The following is a 12856-nucleotide window of genomic DNA, read 5'->3' on the forward strand; positions in this document are numbered from 1 at the left end:
CAGTACACTATCGCTTTCATAGGCGCACGTTTAATGCAGCCAAGTAATCGACTCGTTCCCCGAAAATCGTATCAATTTCGAACCATTCATCCGGATAAACCTGCTCATGGAGTTTACCGTGCAGCATCCAACTATCTCCCCCATTTTGACGGTCGGTTGAGAAATGATAAATTATATCGCAAGCTAATAATGAAATACGAGCCGAAACGACGACGACGACGACGCGCCAGAACCATCAGTAAGGCACATGTGCCCGATGGCAACATCGCTACATTCCGCTGCGTCGTGTACGGATGCAACTAGCTGAGCAGTGTGTTGTACCAGTTTCTTCTCGAACAGCAGCTCTACGCCGGAGCATAGCCGATGGGGAACAAAGGAATCATCGAACCGTTGGATTAAACCCTATCGAGGGACGGTACCGGAGCGTACGAGCCATGCATGTTTATTAGCGTATGAAATATTTACGATAATCGTTTTCCCTGTCTCGGCTTGATGGCCTGCAAACCACAGCTAGCGCAGGATGTGAAGTGCAAAATACGTTTTTTTTGTTTTGCATCCTCCTCCAATTGGTGATTATTGCCTGTGTCGAAGGAAATTTACCAGCCGACGCTAGCGCACATCAAGTGTATGCAGATGGGATGGTCGGAGCAGTGAAGTTGGTCGGCTGTTTTATGCCGTCTTAATTACCACATTTTAGGATGGATACCGTATGCTTTGCTGCGGAGCGTCTACTTGACCCGTAATGCAAACAGCGTTTAATCACGTCAAGATGTGGAAGATACTCGTGCACTTGCCCTTGGGTTGCCTGTTTGAGGGTTAACAACCCTGCCGTGTTGCAGCGATACGGTAGTGATGGATTTTCAAACTGCATTTCGTGTACAGTGCTCGTCCAGTATCGTCGTCCATCGTTTATAGCAATCAGAAATTGATGGAATTATTACAAATTTCATTGACCATCCTATTGGAGTTCACTTTCAAGACATCAAGATGAAGTTAGGCAATGCCAAAGCACACTCCAACTACCAACTCACCACTTTCCACTGAGAACACTGACTTAGATGAGGGCTTTCCATACTAATGTCTATCAACCTCCACGTTTCAGTCATTCAATGATCTCTATGAAATGAAATATTTCTAATATTGCAATGCTTTGTCGCTCCATTTCGCCAATCAGAATTGTTTGTCTCCAGAAGAGCGATGCATCCCGGTGTAAGTTAATATGCTTATCAATAGTTGGATGCGTTAATCAACATGTTCGGATACTTGAAAGCGTTGGCTTCTGTTGCTAAGTAAGCTACTGAACATCGTAAATCCGTTCTCTATCAGATAAGATTATGGGAACGATTATTTGAAGATCTTTTGCTGCAATGATCTCCATGTGCTCGTACTATTTTGTTATAGCATTCTACCCTCAGCAATTTGTTCCTTCATTAGCTATTAACGTTATATCAAATTTGTAAACATAAAAAAATTGTTAAACGATCGCTTATTTATTTTACTACTCTACAATACCTAAAACACAGCACATTTTGGAAGTTAACGAATTTTGGAAGACATATTCAATTCGCAAGCGAACAATCGCTTAGTTTGTGGCAGCAACAACTTGTGCGTCTACTACGAAACAGGACACGGAGTGGTTGGCCTGATCGACTATGTTGATCTCAATGCTAAGGCTAACCAGCGGATAGATTGCCAGAATCGGCATCGTCAAACGATAGGTGACATCCTCGTTGGCGGACAATGGGCAACTGCTGCCCTGAAGGAAGTTGCACGTAACGGCGTTCGTTCCCAGCGGGTAGTTCGTCACCACACCCAGCGCAGTGGCAGTGGCAACGGTCGTCATCGATGTAACGGCACGGTCTGAAGTGAAACAAAAGCCAATTAAACTTTAATCTGCAATTCGCCGAACCTGCTCGATTTATCGAACGGCTGAAAGCTGAACTTACCGGTGGTAAAATCAATGTTTGCAATCACATTCTGGCCACGCACCAGATGGCAAGGTGCCGCACTGCATCCCTGTATCTCCACGCTCAACGGATGTGGCCGACCGCCCGTGCAGGCGCGGGACACATTGCCGTACACCAGTGCCGGTACGAGGGCAATCAAGAACAGTGCTCGGAACATGATTTGTTTTGTTTTTGTTTTGCACCGCTGCACAAGCCGACGAAATTCGTTTCGTTAAGTCTTGCTTTGGGAAAGCTCTCCAAAGTCCGCTGACCGCTCGCTTCGATTGATTTCCAATACGTACCGGGACTCGCTTTTATACAACGACGCCGCTCGTTCGCCTTCGGTCTCGTGATACATTAACGGACGGCCTAACGCCACAAAACCACTCATCGTACGGTGAACTCATCGATAGGGACACAATCTTGGACGACGGTTTTTATTTTTCTTCCTCTATATAATTTGATTTATATGCGAACAGGTGTGCCACTTGATGTCGATGACGCCTGCACGAGACTCTCTCTCTCGGTGATAAAGCGCAAACTATGCCAATGATAACAGGGAACAGGTGTTCAACACCAGGTGTGGGACTTTGCTAGATGCGGTTTTTTTCTTGTAGCTGCAGACAAAGCCAGTTCTATTTTTGATCCACAAGCGGTTGGCTGGCAGTTTAATTCGATTATCAAGAAGGAAAAATCAAATCTTAACCAACGAGCCGAAGCACTTTATTACAGCATTGTGTTTGTGGAATTAGCTGTTGATTACTATCAACTTTATGTTGTTTGCTATAACCTTTTGGTTAGAAATTTCTAGAAAGGCAAAATTACGTAGAATTCTGTTTAGAAAAAAACTATTGTTGATCAAAACCTATCAAAACCAGGCTGGTTAACGAAACGGAAAACCTTAATTTTACGGAAAATCCATTTCCACACCCTTTGCTTACCGTATACAATTTAACCTTTCGCAGTTTGCAACTCTGGCTACAATTTATCGGTTTTGCCAACAGTTCATAAATTTTCTCAGCCCAACTACGGGCACCAAATCGCCCGTGCGCCAGTGTTTACATGTGCACGGTACCCAATTTCAATTTTCAACGCATAGAACATTATTATGAATTATGATGATTTGCTAAATGCTCAATTGTTGCCAATGTTTTTCCATCCCCCAGTGCTGCTGGTTCCTGGCCGTAAAATCCCTGCCCTGTCCGTGTCGTCCAAAATTAAAGGTGCACTTAATTTTTCGCAATTTTCCCAAAACATGGACGATAGCGTGCAGTTTACGCCCATTAGTGTAATGTAGAGTTTGGGTACTGTGTTGGGTAATGTGAGTAGCGAATATTATACACGAAGCTTGTTTAAGAAGGTTTCCAAAATCAGGCATGACTCATTTGCAATTTTGTTAAGTAATAAACATGTTCTGGTTCTGGTTTGCCCTCTAGAAGTTGTCTTTTGAGGTTGAAGACACGAAGGGAATATGAAAATATCAATTGCGAAATTTATCGTTAATTAATTACCCTACTCTCGGGAATTGCATTGTGGAATCGATATACGTGCTGACCATTCGGGGATATAACTCGAAATGATCAAAAGATGATGATTATTGATTATCTTAAATGTTAACTTTTATATTATAACTATACAACAAAAATATTATAAAGTGTATTTGACACTTATAATTTGGGCATAATTGAACATTATTATAACCCAAGTACACCCATAATGTTGTTTTTAAGGTTAATCTGGTAAGGTAAGTTAAAAATATGAATCTTCAATGATAAGTCTCTCAAATTAGAAATCGACTCTGAAAAATCAATGCAAGAATCTTTAAAGATTCATGATTTAAATCTTGACATATCCAAAGATTGATGAATCGATGATTTGGTTACATCCAGTAAGGCTTCGCAATCAGACGATAGCTGTAGTTATGCAATTTCGTCTCTATACAAATTCTTATTTCAAATATTATAAAATAAATTGTGTAATTTTATAAATCTTGTATGTAATTTACGAGTCATGAATCGTTGAAGATGTTGAATATTTGAGGTTTTATATTGATAATCATTCCTTCACTTCAAAGATTTTTTAAGCTTCCTAATTCTGAAATTCGCAATACTATACACATCTCATTAAAATTGCAAGCCAATTGGTTTTGAACAATACACTTTTCCATCTATTCCAATTAAATCGAAGCGCGTAGTTAAAATACATCCCACATCCTTTAAATGGTACCACATTTAGTAAGCATTTTATAATGAAACCACCAGAATGTGAGCCAATGTTTATTAAACACCCGGGCAGAATTGAAACACACGAACCCATTTTAAGGGAAAGGACCAGGACCGGTAACAGCACCAGTAAAACGTACGAGACACAGCCACATAAATAAATCTCTGGACGTCGGTTACCCCGATGGTCTTTACGGCCGTCACAAGCCCACCACACGGGGGCAGCCGTTTACCGTACTCGCGTACATTTCACAATAGTACGTCTAAACCGAACGCATCGAAACAACGACAACAGCAGCCTCGCTCCCAATGGAAGATGACTGATTGAAAAATATGGCTGACCAGAGACGGTCACCCGTACATTTCCTCCGCAAAAGGACACAAAAACACTGCCCAAAGTTTTGTTGTGATTTTTGTTTTGTTAGGTAGGTAGCTAGAGCTAGCTTGCAAGCTGTATAAACCACGCACCATGATACATGCGGATACGTCTGTCTGCACACGTACGCGGTGGTGCACAGGTTGGGAACAGTTTGCGTCAGATTAAAAGCGACGCCCAAATGAAGGGACAAAAAGGTCGAAAAATTGAGTCATAAATTAATAGTCTGATAGGCGACCGGGACTCAACCGAGCCCGTTCGTGTACGCGTGCTTTGGTTGCAGATGGGACTTACGACCTGCCAGGAGAGCGGAACGTAAGGCACGTTACCACCTTCGAAATTCCAAATAAATAATAGTTTTAGATTTTTAAATGTTTGTTTATTAGTTTTTAAAGTGCTATAAAGGGATCATTTCATTCACTTACAATAAAATTATTGCAAAATTTCATTTCATAAAGCGAAACCTTTTATTCATTGCACAAAATCGATGAAATGCACCATCAATCTAATGAGTTTGTAAAATACCAACAAAAGGATGAAAAACGACATCCGCCTTGTTTGCAAATGGACCAAAAATAATAATATTCAGCGCGACGGCAGTATTTTAATGCCTATGCCTTGGCCATAAAATGTTCCACCTCATACACAACCCGCCCGGTGAAAGCGGGCGTGAAAGATCTCATGTGAGATAAGCTTACAACCTCTTAATTTTCTCCAACCGCCACCGACCAACAAAAAAAAAAACCGGGCCTCAAGTGTATTGTTACCACCCCCACACCCTTACCCGGCCAACGCAACTTCCAACTCACCCTGACAGAACATCAATTTGGTCGAAAAATCTTCCCCAAAGTATACATTAGCGTCGCACAATCCTTTTCCATGTCTCGCCACAGACCCAATGCCCCGAGTTCTCCGAGCTGCTGGACTCGACCATACCGTGGTGGTGGTATGGTTTTGTTGGGAAAAGTTGCTGACTAACGAAAAACAATACCCACCCTCACGGCAAACCCACAACCTGCCGCTTGCGTAATACGCGTTTCGCGTCTTGTTTCGTGCGGCTACGCACAAGGAAAACGCACGAATGGCGGAAGTCTTACCAGGAACCGGAAGCTGGCATAGTACAAACAAACATAACAGAGCACAACACAACAACAAGCGAACGCTTCCGAGCGAAAGTGGCAAATCACCGGAGAGCAATTTGTTTCCCAGCGAAACGCGGAATCCGCCCTGGTTCGCGCTTCCGTTTGGGATAAACGGCACGAACAAGTTGTTCGACTTGCCGAAGTATCGGTGGATCTTGGATCATTTCGTCCGTCAGAGCGGCTAGATGATTGGAAGGAGTGGATCTACACACAATCCATCCATCCATCCAGCCCAGCGAGATAAAGGTTCGCTTGTGCTCTTGTGAAAAATCATCTTTTTTAAGTGATGTAATTGTGGCTGAATTGCACACACAATAGCAGTGAAAAGCTGGAAGAGCAATTTGCATTACAAAAAGAAAATCTCATAAGGAAGAACATAAGTAATATTGGATCTGCATAGAGAAATTTACAAAGAACAAACACAGCTTTGTGTTTTTGTGTGAAACTTTAAAAAAACCACCTCTTGAGTTTTTCTTGCGCTCCCTTTGCCATCTGTCGTGCGTGACTTTTGTGACGCATCAACGGCATCATGTATGAAATCAGTAGCCACTAAGCGTACCGCCATCGTTCAATCAGCGTTCCACAGCGTTCCCGTATTCATCGTACAATCTCCCGTAGGCCCAAAGAACAATCTTATTAAACTTTTCGAATTTCCCTGGATCAGCGGCCACCATCATTTTCGCACCGCTTGGACACCGTCGCGTCGTGTCGCGATGTTCATCCCCCGGCATGAATCTCCCCTTGGCAACGCCCTGTGACTGTATCAGGCACTGTATCAGGCACTCGTAGAGTCGGGAGAGAAAAAAAAACTTTTCCACCAGAGGAAACAAAATGACATAAACGAAAGTTGACGGGAAAACTTTTCCTAATAAACAAAGTCATTTTAGGGTTCTGCATCATCGCCGACACCCTGGCCCGGTTGTCCCGGGTTGTGTGAGCCAGCACTGAAGCATCGTTGGCAACCTAGACCAGTCCTTTGTCCGTGCTCGTGACGGTCAGCAGAAAGCCGTTGACATGGGCGAACTCTTGCTCTGCTAAGGGTAAATAGTCACCGGCAGCAGTGTCGGGGCCAGCAGATTACTACACCGCGTGAACGAAACGTAACACAAAAGCGCCAAAGTGGACTTCTAGTTTTTGAACAAAACGAATTAAACGGGACCACATTATGCAACCGAGGAGACGAACCAAAAATGTGACAACTTCCCGTCCCTTATTTACTGAGGATGTGCTTGCGTACGATCACGCTTCAATTATCGTAACTGCAATCGAGGGGTCACCCGGTCTCTGGTCAAACTTTTGCCAATTTGCCTTACGAAAATGATGAGCTCACGCGTGATCGTCCAAAAGAACCGGTAGGGGTTTTTGCTACCAATTCATTGACCGCTAGTGGCCGCATCTTTTTTCCATGAATATTCAATCCCGGCTTGAACCCGGCTTGAATTCCAATATCCGTGCGTTGTACGCCCGCACTTCTTTAACAATGCAAATAGAAAAATGACCCAAGGATGAATCATAACGATCCCTTTTCGTTTCGCCACATGTCGCAGAATTAAGGACCTGCTCCGGTGATGCATGGCAATTCTGTTTTTCCTAACCATCGGATTCGTGAAGAATCCACTGTCCCGGGCAGGTTTATTTCTTCACACCCCCCAGTAGTCCAAAACTGGCACAGGTAGGCCACTCGGATGCGTCTTCTTCATATCGGCAGTGATTTAGGCCGGGAAAACTTTCACTGTCAGTTTCCCCGTTTGTTATTCGATGGAATTGACCGTGTACTGGAGTTTGGACTTGGCGAGAGTTATTTTCATGCTGGAATCAAACTGGCCGCATTCGTGCAACGGTCCATTGAGAAAGGACACCAATGTTTTCCTTTCAATGGACAGGGTTTTTCGGTTCACCTTTCGGTACGTTATGCGTGAGATTTTCCCGGCAAAACTCGTTATCCTGGCTTTTGTTAAGATATTCTTTTTTTTTGGGGTATCTTGTCCGTCTGTTTGTTTCGGTTAGGAATACGCGAAGGATACTCCTACATTTAGCTTACCATTCAGCGCACGTTTTGTTTTTGATGCGTATGCGTATTTTTGCGCAGCATGCTCACAGGGGGATGGGAGTGAAATTATTTCGCTTTGTGTATCGCCCGTCGTCCAACGGAATCGTCCGACCACCAGCCGCCAACAAATGAATATTAATGATAATTCCACCTCTGTCTACCCTTTTTTTTTTGCTTTGTTTCGTGTCCCTTTTGCTTGCCAGGCCATAAATCTATCTCTCTTGGAGATAGACGAGTGCCGTGTTTGAATTTGTATATTCCCCACAGTGGAGAAAAGTTTTTTTGTTTTCTTTTGGCCACTATCCCTTTTTTTTGTCCAACTTTGAATCAGTAAACTCAGTTGTACCCAAGCTACTGCTCTAGTAATGCAATTTTCTAACAACTAAATCTTTCCATTTAGTCGCAAACAATCGCTTCTTCGTCCCCACTTTAAGGCAAAACAAACACCATCAAAAAAGCAATCACTTAATCTAAAAAGCGACCCTTACCTTAGATTTATCTTTCATTTCTTCAATGTTGTATCGAAAATTCATAACTCAGTTTCGCTAGGGCTCTGCTCGGCTATCGATTCACTTTGACAGTTGTAACGATCCTCGGGGCTTACTTTGATGAAATACTTGATGAATTATGGCAGCTTGGCAGATAGCAAGGGTGCAACCATCTTGCACTCCAACCCATCTGTCACCCGTTGCTATCCAGCCCGGCAGAGATGTATTGTTTGTGATCCTGTCAATTAAACATGTGACTCATGCCCTCGGTAAACGGCCAGCCAGCAGTTGGTCCACAAATAGAACGGGACGGAATTTGTTCAAGGTGCTCTAGTTTCTGCAAAACCCCGTACAGCCCGTACCAAACCACGGCCCGGCACAACTGTACCAAACTAACTCACTTTGTAAAAGTCAAACAAATCATCGACAATGCAACACGGTGACCCCGCTGTACAACTCGGTCACTGCGAGGAACTGGAGATCTCTTAGCAGGCGTCACTGTTCGCCCGGAGAAGTGCAAACATCCGGTTTGATCTCGTTTGCCGCACACAAAAACCCTGGAACTCAACTACGGGCTGCATTACGAACCCCTTACCATCATGTGTGGGAAGGATTGATTAAGGTAAAGGAGGGCACAATTTTGTGGCTTTGATGGATGTGTCCGAACGATGTGACTCAAATAGGAGCAGACACACAAACAGACACCCACACGAACCCGTACCATCGGCTGCAACCAATGCAACAGAGTGTCATCGGTCGGCCGACTTTCTCAAGCACCATGGGGTCAACTTTGCTGCACTTTGCTTGTCGGTGCGGTTGTCGAGAATGCGAAATACGAGAAGAACGTCTCAATCCTTGCACATGTCCAGAGTGAAAGTTCGCACGGACAGCTAGCAATGCCACGTGTGTAATTTCCGTACCACGTGGAAAAGGGGTTATGTTCCACGAATGACATTAGTTCACCTTTCAATGATGACGATGATGATGGTGGTGGTGGCTGTGTTCTTGCCAGTACCCATCGTGCCCGTGTCCAACTTCGAGCGACGCATATTTTATTCGACAAGATAAAGAGCTTAGTCAATATTTGATTTACCGAAACATGAAACATTGAATTGTATGCGACCAACCCTCACACACGGGCACAAGCTGCACACTAGCGGGACTGACTTCTCTGCTCTGTGACTTTCCTTATAGGATGCGGGTCATAAACCAGCTGGGTGCCAGTTTACCCACAGATCGTGCCTTAGCAAAGATAGAAAAGAAAAAAAATCCCTTTTAAAAACTCCCAAGTGTATTGTACAGAAGCCGATGACTCTTAAAAGAAAGTACAAACACATTTCACCCCTCTGTTTGAAGGGATTCCAGGGGTTGAAAAAAAATAGGTTGTCCCATTCGATGAGCTATACTTTTATCGATAAATCGAATCTGCCGAACCGAAAATGCACATTACTTCTTATTTAATGAAAACGACACGGTATTTGCATTTGGCGTAGCCGAATGATTGGGGAAAAAAGGAAAAAAGTCAAAATTGATATTATAGGTGGAAATATAAATTGAAGGAAACATTACGATTGAATCAGTTTTAATGGCACTCACGCAGGTTACTGGCACGTGGTTATGTATAATATAAATTTGTTTCAAATATAAAAACATTGACTAGTATATATTTCTATACATCGGAAATCGAACATATACTCATATAATTTATTTATTTCTGAACTTAACACTACATCTAAATTATCTATCTATCTAACCTTTAAAAATCCAAACAATAATAATAACGCTGAATTATTAACTGTGTCGCACGAAAGTCGGCGAATAAAGAGGTCGCTCGAGGCCTGCGAGCCGGCGATGGCAGTGTTGCCAGCGCTGTCGTTATAGTATTTCATAAACACTTTATACTATGATTCGAGCAATACGGCCTGGCCGTTCTTCTTGAATAAAAAAATACTATGATTCGATATACTACATAAATACAATCTTATCCCGAGTTACGCAAATAATGCGTGCCAGAGCAGTTCGCGTAACTCGAATTCCCTTTATAATATCGTTTATATTATGTATTCAGCGATAGATTTCTTCTTTAGCACTATACAGTGAAATAGTAATTGATATTTTTACGTTTATTTCGATTAGGTTAATATTTCATCAAAATTTATGTTTACCATATAAAAATGTAACTAATTTCTGAGAAAATTTAAAATTTGACAAATAAAATATTCAACTCCATATACAAAAATACACAAACTGTTAGAATTTCTCGAGTGTCGCTTAACTCGGGAAAACAGTTCCTATTGTTCCTATAGCAATGCTACGCACTGTACTAAACAAATACATCTCGTCACGGAATATCTTATCATAAAAACAATTATTAAAACATTCAACGCTTCATAAGCCACCGGCCAAGGCGGCAATGAGCAGTGGAGTCAACGTTATGGTCACAAAAGCACATCATTTCTAAGTACGGAAGTTCGTGCCATCAAACAACAGACTCCAAGGTCCCGGCTCATGTCCTAGCCAATCCTCCCGAAAAGGCCTCATATTCTCCGGTACGTGTTCATCTTCAACATTCTAATAGCAAAATCCTATTTCGCAAAACGTGTTTATGCCGCATGTAGACGAATTTATCCCCGATCACTGTGCACAGTATTTTTTTTTGTTCTCTGCCAGAGTTCAGAGTTGCTCTCCCGTTCATCTGCCCTAGAACTGCCTATTTCGTTGGCATTTCCAAATGGCCCTATAAAGGGAACGCATAATTTAGTTTACAACTGCAAGAAGGGACCGTTGTCAAGTTTCCACACTAAATTTCCACCGTTGATAACACACGGGTGGGCCCAGTAGTGGTGATGCAGAGACAGTGAGCGAAACAAAAAAAACAAATGCGTAATATAACTATGGTGCCGGTTTTTCATAACCCACCATCAATTTGCACACTTTTCACTTAATTTTGCACTTTATGCTTCACCGCTCCGTGGGACTTTATGCCCGAAACGAGCAACCACGAGCACGTGCTGGCAGCCCTGGATGGGTTTATTTGTTCGACGCCACACCCTACATCATTGAGGCTTCTTGGAAGTAATTGAGCGAACTGCCATCCAGCAGGGGATGCTTTCAAGAGGAAGGAAAGCAACTCGAAATTTCATGTGGCTGCAAATCGTATGCAAATGATGCGCTTTCGGTCCTTACAGGCAAAGAAATGTTTATCACTGTCATGTCTACCGCGATATCGCTACCGAGCGAAGTGTAGTGGCAAGGCTTTTCGAAGCCTTTAAGTCCTCTCAATGGTGACCTCATTGCTAAAATAAGGATGAATATTGGTGCGAATGTTGTATGATGTCACTCGTGCTCCGCGTCCATCTGAACATACCTTTAGAAGCGATCAAAGAATGATGCTCCTTGGAGGCCAGTTTCAACGCTGAACAGAGATACTTTTTCTGGTAAAACTTCAATCTCTTAAAATAGCACAGCTTAACGTCATTTCACGCTATCCATTCCGGATGACGCCCGGTACCCATTTGTACCGGTGCTCTAATTTCGGCCGAATCAAAAGAACAATCAGAAATATTGTATTTCAATTCCAAGCCCATCGCTTGATTCCTTTTTTTTCTTTGGCCAAGAAAATCCCCAAAAGAGCGATCCACCTCCAGGAAACGCTTTAAGCCATCATCGGCCATCCGTTCTGTAGGTGTATTCCCGTTCCCGGCTGAAGCACCACTTCACAGTTCGGAGAACGCTTTCCGAAACTAAGATGTCTCCACCGTTTCGGCCACTTTTAATTATGATCCTCCATACCGAAAGAATAGCGTTCGCTGCATGAGCACCAACATGACATAACGAGTGACATTTTCCTTTCCGACAGGATTTTTTTTTGGTGTTGCCTTCATTTCTATGCCGCTTCTCGTCCGCAACGCCGGTAGCGATGCATCGAAGCAAGAAGAGCCCACACAAAACCGGTCATTTGCTGGCAGTCACAGAAGGACTCTTCACGTCCGTCCGACTAGCAGCAAGTGGGTGCCGTTTTCGCGGGAAATCCGGTTCGGCTGGTGGCCACTGGCCACCAGGGTAACCTGGTACGGAATGTGAATGTCTTTTTTTGCTTGCCCGTGATGTCCTACCAGCTGCCTCCGGAAAAGTGGCCCATTCCCAGCATCCGGCAGCAGCACCGCAGGGCCCATTTTCAGATGCGCAGCGTTTAGCCGGGCCGCTCGACATCCGCGTGATGCGCATTCTTTGTTTGCATGGATGGAACTTGAAAATGGTCAAGTTTCCTACTTTTGTGTGGCATTTGCCACTGCCATCGGAAAGGCGAATATTGGGCAAGCATCACCGTTTGTCTTCGTTGTCGGCTATTGGGCTTTTGGGCTGTTTTTTTCGTTCCTTCCTTCGAAACAATAGTAAGAGTCCACTTAGTGCTAAAATATCGCTGTCCTGAAGTGATGTTTGGACAGGACGGGCTCTTTTTAACGGAGGAGCATGTGAAGCATGGTACGTTTCGATGAAATTATGGAAAAAATGTGTCCCCAACGGAAAGACAATGTACACAGGCGCTTTTATTAACATCGTCTACGGGAACTATTCAGTTCCTGTCTCCGTGAGCGTGACGTGATGCAGTACGACCCTAGCATCCGACAG

At 43.4% G+C, this 12856-nt stretch overlaps 1 protein-coding gene across 1 annotated transcript; it reads right to left on the minus strand.

Moving 5' to 3' along the window:
- Positions 1 to 1582: 1582 nt before the first annotated feature.
- Positions 1583 to 2159, minus strand: LOC128298281 (NPC intracellular cholesterol transporter 2 homolog a-like). The gene is made up of 2 exons (XM_053034026.1): positions 1947 to 2159; positions 1583 to 1860 (listed from the first exon to the last, which is right to left on the minus strand). Exons 1-2 carry the CDS (start codon positions 2122 to 2124, stop codon positions 1583 to 1585), a joined length of 456 nt encoding a protein of 151 aa, XP_052889986.1. The 5' UTR covers positions 2125 to 2159.
- Between the last annotated feature and the right edge of the window lie 10697 nt (positions 2160 to 12856).

Source organism: Anopheles moucheti, chromosome 2 (assembly GCF_943734755.1).
Source record: "Anopheles moucheti chromosome 2, idAnoMoucSN_F20_07, whole genome shotgun sequence".
NCBI classification, from domain to species: Eukaryota; Metazoa; Arthropoda; class Insecta; order Diptera; family Culicidae; genus Anopheles; species Anopheles moucheti.